At 43.5% G+C, this 5,525-nt stretch overlaps 1 protein-coding gene across 1 annotated transcript; it reads left to right on the top strand.

The window, feature by feature from the left end:
- The first annotated feature begins 604 nt into the window (after positions 1-604).
- EMB2217 (Pentatricopeptide repeat (PPR) superfamily protein) lies at positions 605-4,611 on the top strand. The gene has a single exon (XM_087664140.1). It carries the CDS (start codon positions 673-675, stop codon positions 3,394-3,396), a length of 2,724 nt encoding a protein of 907 aa, XP_087520266.1. The 5' UTR covers positions 605-672; the 3' UTR covers positions 3,397-4,611.
- The last annotated feature ends 914 nt before the right edge of the window (positions 4,612-5,525 follow it).

Genomic DNA, 5,525 nt, shown 5'->3' with positions numbered 1-5,525 from the left:
CCTATTGTCGCCACACTTGCATTGTGATGAAGCCACACATACTTTCCTAGTACAAAGTTCCAAAATGGGGATGATGAAGATGTTTATATTCATGCAGTAGCGTTTGAGTGCGATGACATTGCAAATTCTTAGTTTCACAATCACAAGAAAATTTAGATAAATTCCCCATTATATTTTCCACATTGTGAATCACAACAACATCATGAGCTTCTACTCAAGAGGTATTGCATACCTAGCTACATATGGTTGGGGGCAAGGGGCTATCAACTTGTCCTCAATCACATCATGAGCTTTTGCTCGGGATGCACCACATACATATCTAAGTACAATTGGGGGGCAAGGTGCGGCTCTTTGCTTGGGGTGCCTCTCGAGCAGAAGCTCATGCCTTGGGCCAATAACTCTCTACTCGCAACTACACCTAGCTAGGTATTTTACCTCCCAAGGAGAAGCACATGATGGTCTTCAAACACTAAAGGGGGAAAAAACAAGTAACCAAATAGGGGACTGTTCACACCAAGCTTGAGAGTTTGGCGAAGCGACCGACACTCATCACTATGAAAAATGAGGCCTGGTCACACGCCACGTTCGAAGCGTGCGATGGAGGCACAGTTTTCCGTGGTGAAATAGGTTTCGTCACGCCTAGTTCTCTCCAACTGGCGGCTTCAGAAGAAGATGGGCATCGGGCGATGGCGCCCTACTGTGTATGGGCGAGCCTCGAGTGCCTCTCAGGGGCGGCTGGGGCCCCTGAGGTACATGTATGCGGCCAGCTATGCCAGGAAGCACGACATTCTGGAGCATCTGTGCCCTGTCTCTGCTCGTCCCATGCTCTCGAAACAGGAAAATCCTTCAAACAGTCTGGGGATGTCTCGCCACACGAGAAAATTCACCGTTCAAGAGTCCAGAACCTCTGCATATCTCACAGGGAATTGTTGTTCTTTGTGGATTCAGAATGGCACCTTTCATCCTGTAAGGAAGACTGCGTCATCAGGGACACCAATGATGCCAGAAGTGTTGTCGGTGCCTCCAATCGTGCCAACCTTGCGGCACTTCTGCTCCCAGCAAGATGGAGGAGAAGAGTGGATCGACGAGGTTGTCGAGCTCAGTGAAACCGGTGAGGTCCTCGGTTCGTACAAAGGCCTCCGTGCTGCAATGCCAGGGGTCGATGATCATGTCTATGTTGGGGAAAAGAAGAAGGCCATCAAAGATGAGGAGATTGTTTCGATGATATGCAATGTCATAAGAAGATGGGGCTGGGGAGAACTTGCAGCTAGAGAACTTGAGCAGATAGCTTTCGCTCCATCTAGTAATCATGTGATTGAGGTTCTCAAGCATTTTAGGGAACTCAATGTGCTGAAAGGTTTCTTTAATTGGACCAGAGGGCAAAAATGGTACACTCCAAATGTCTATGTGTTCACATTCCTGATGGATCGTTTCGGACTGGCAAAGGACTTTGAAACAGTTGCATGGCTTCGCAGTACAATGCAAGCTGATGGCTGCCAGGCCAACTCAGCCACTTTCAATGTCCTGATTAAATGCTACTTGAGGGAGTCAAAGAATGATGAGGCATATGCTTGCTTTAAGGAAATGTTAGAGTTGAAGTGTCAGCCTGATGCTTTTACTTTCAATAATCTAATTGGATCCTTTGTTAATAGTGGCTCACATCAGAATGCAATGGAGGTTTTCAATAGATGTGAAGAGTTTGATATTGTACGAGAACGGCATGTGTATGAAACTATGATCCCAGTTTTTGCTAGAGTTGGGAATATTGAAAAGGCTTCAAAGATGTTTGAGGACATGAAGTCGAGAGGTCATTTACCGAGCTCCCAGCTTTATGCATGCCTCATTGATGTTCTAGGGCGGGCTGGACGGCTTGATTCTGCAATGAAACTTTTTGGGGAAATAAAAGGTGCTGGCAAGACCCCTGCTGCATTCATACATGTCTCTCTCATTGAATCGTTTGCTAAGGCTGGTAAGCTTGAGATGGCTAATAAAATTTTGGGCGACATGGCAAAGGCTGGCTTTTGTCCTAATGCATCTTTATACACATTTATGATTGAAGCTCATCTTAAAGTTAGGCAACTTGAGAAGGCAATGCAGTTGTTAGGCAGCATGATGGATGCAGGACATCTGCCCAGCAGAGGTCTTTATTCTACAGTTATTGATGCACATTTGAGAGCCAAAGAGCTAGGTAGAGCTATCAAGTTGTTTGTTAGCATGCGGGATGCTGGAGTTCTACCTACTTCTCCTGTTTGCACTACATTAGTACATGCTTGTGCAACTGCAGGAGATCTTCAAACAACAATGGACCTTTTACAGAACATGACTAAGCTGGGGTTTAGGCATGGTGAAGGAACCTATGCACTTATTTTACCTTCCCTAATGAAGCAATCACAATTTGAAGATGTCATAAATGTTTTGAGAGAGATGAAAATGAACCGTTACTTAGTGGATGGTATTGCAAGCAATGCATTAATGGGCCTTTTGCAGGATGGTCACATAGAAACTGCATGCCAGTGTTACCAGTTGATGCTTGCTGAAAATGTGGAAGTGAATTCCCGAGTGAGCCGCAATGTGATGGAGTCTGGTTTGAAGGATGGGTTTTATGATGCGAGCAAGATGGCATTTGACCGTCTGTTGAAGACAGGGTTTCCGGCTGATTTGAGGATGTATATTACCATTCTCAGTTCTTTTTCAAGGTGTGAAAGTAAGGATTATGAAGGTGTTATCATGTCCATGTTGAGTGCTACAGGTCATGAAGCCCATAGATTTTTGTCTGGTTTACTAAATAGTCCAGAAGAGAGAAAGGAGTCTGCTTTGAGTTTTGTAAGGTCTTATTTTGACCACTTAGAAAATCAAGTGGATGAAAAGCTAGCTCGCTGGTTCACATGTGTTGTGTTGAATTATCTCGTGCTGATAGGCCAAATCAAACGAGCTCGGTGTGTGTGGAAGGTTTCTTATGAGAAAAAGCTCTTCCCTAACAGAATACTCTTTGACCAGGAGGTTGCCTGGTCATTGGACATCCGTGCACTGTCTATAGGGGCTGCATTGACTGCTTTGGTACACACATTGCATCGGTTTCGGAAACGCATGCTCCATTATCAGAGTATACCTAGAAGAATCAAGATTGTGACTGGAGCTACTTTGAAAGATCCCATTGAAGATCTATTGAAGCCTCTAGATTCACCTTTTGAAAATCATGGAGGGGCCCTCAGGTGCCGTGGAACCTATGTAGCTGAGTGGTTTAAGAAACCAATTGTTGAGAAGTTCCTTGAAAATGAGATACCTACAAGGGATGAGATTATCATGCAAAAAATTGATATGCTCTTTCCAAGGCCAACGCCCGAGCCTTACATGTTGATTATGAATGCTGCAACTATTCACCCCCATATTGGATGAGCTTGACTCATTCTGCTTGTTACTACTTTTCATGCAGACATATGCAGAAAAGAATCTCTTTTATACATATGGACATCAAACAACCAAGTCCGATTTGGCTGGACAGTGGCCAAGAATAGGAGGGTCATATTTTTGGTTATGCATCTTGTGTATGTGCATATTCTCTTCATGTGGAACAAGAGTTGTGACTTTGAAGATCAACTCATATATCGATTTGAAGACCTAAGCTCTCTAACTTCAAATGCATTCTTTGCAAGGCCTGTCAGCAAGTTGAATATTCAGCTTAGGCAGGATGCTTCAAAAGTTCCTGCACTGCTTTAGTTATGGAAAATGTAAAAGCTATGCACAAATTGGTGATTGTATGATTTTGTCGTGCTTATTTGTGACAGGGAATTCAACCCAACCCTGCAAGCACCTTGCTGGCAGTGGTCCAGCTGAGAATATGTCACCAGCTGTAGATGATCCTAAAGTTGTGAATGGGCAGGGCTGCAGAAACATGCCTATGATGCGTGCTAACACTGGAAAGGGATCTTTGTGAAAGTATGTAGGTGAACCTTCTCTTTTGGTAGGGAAATAGTGAGGAGAATCCCAATCTCCAAGTGATTTTTTCTGAACAAAGAAAAAAACTGAGCTCCCTTTATGTAGCTCTAATCAAATATGTTTACTTACATAACGACCACGATGACTTGTGCATTAGACTTTTCCATGTATCCTCACCAGTGCGACTGTGGACAGATTTGAATAGGTATACTGTACCCAAAAAGTTAGAAAGCTAAATGCACCATTTGGTTTGAGTAGAGTACCATCAAGGTTCACCCAACAATCCCTTGTAAAGCATCAAAGTGATCCTTGAAGTGGAGAGAGATTGCTTACTCTATGTTAATCAAAATCTTCCATGGTTGGAAATGCTGATACTGGTGCAAATGCAGATGTAATCATAGATGTGGCACAGTGATGGGAATGCTATTCTACACATAGGCAAGTGCAAATGCAAATGTGAATGTGTATATATGCAGAACTGTGAATGCAAATGATTTGTGGGTCTTTTTTTGGCTTCACTCAGTGAAGGAGTGAAATTGTAAAATGGCAACAAATGACCCTTTCACTCTGTAGCCAAGTGATGGTATGTGCCATGAGTGGGTGAGTGGCCTTTCCTTATTGAGCTAACCTACCTTGCTAGGTTGATGCGATGAAAATGTTTATTTTTGACATTCAGCACGTGGAGGGGGCGAAGGTGAGTGTGCCTTGATTTCCATTTTCTCACCGACTCACTACCATCATGACTGCTCACTGTGATGTCCTTGTTGTAGCCATGGAAAACACATGGGCAATTAAAGAGGGGACGTTGGGGACCAACTTGGTGAAAGGAAAGAGTGTTGATGTTTATTGTGTTCTCATGTTTACATTGTTCTCATCACCAACTGATTCTTGCCACTCTATTCCACAGGGATGGGACTGATGTGGAGACTTGGGATCCATGGTTTCGAGGTGTGGGATTGGGGTGCTTTCTTAAAAAAATTTATATTTGCAGTGTGCATTTCATAGGTGGCAATCACATTTATTAGGTTGGGTGTCTCTATGGGCAGTTTGGTGGTTCATGTAGGGCTAACCAACTCATGTTGGGTTCCTATAGTCCATATATACTCAACTTCTCCACTCCATCATCAATATCCATCTGGAGAAAGGGAACTGGAGGTACTCTTGCCATCACACATGCCATCATCTGTGTGGTTTGAAAGGGAACAGGAGGTACTGCTGCCACCACACATGCCACCTTCTGTGTGGAACTGGCCAGTTCATTCATTTTGATTATTGTGTTCTCTCTTACATTGTTCATTCTTCTGTGTCAGGAGTTGTGCTTTTCCACTTCCATTGCCTTGCTCATTCTCACATGGTATTAAATAACCACTATTCTTGATTTTGTGCTTTTGTATGCCACTGTTGTTGACTGATTTCAGGTTTCAAAGTGCTATGTTTTCTGTTGCTGGAACGTTCAAACCTTGCATTTTGCTGACTACCCTTCCTCCACACTGGGTGACATATCTAGCAGTTGGGCCATGTTGTATTTGTTGCTGCAGGCAACCTGATTTCTGCACTCAGAATTGGTTGTCACATGTGTTTTATGTTAC

The sequence above is a fragment of the Lygodium microphyllum genome, chromosome 23 (genome assembly GCF_053477565.2).
Source record: "Lygodium microphyllum isolate KBCC chromosome 23, Lygodium_microphyllum_v1.1.10, whole genome shotgun sequence".
Lineage (NCBI taxonomy): Eukaryota > Viridiplantae > Streptophyta > Polypodiopsida > Schizaeales > Lygodiaceae > Lygodium > Lygodium microphyllum.
The sequence above is the reverse complement of the archived record's forward strand: the minus strand, read 5'-3'. Positions and strand labels throughout refer to the sequence as shown.

Excerpts from the sequence above, each read along its gene's own strand:
- EMB2217 (XM_087664140.1), top strand. The coding sequence starts at position 673 with ATGGGCATCGGGCGATGGCGCCCTACTGTGTATGGGCGAGCCTCGAGT.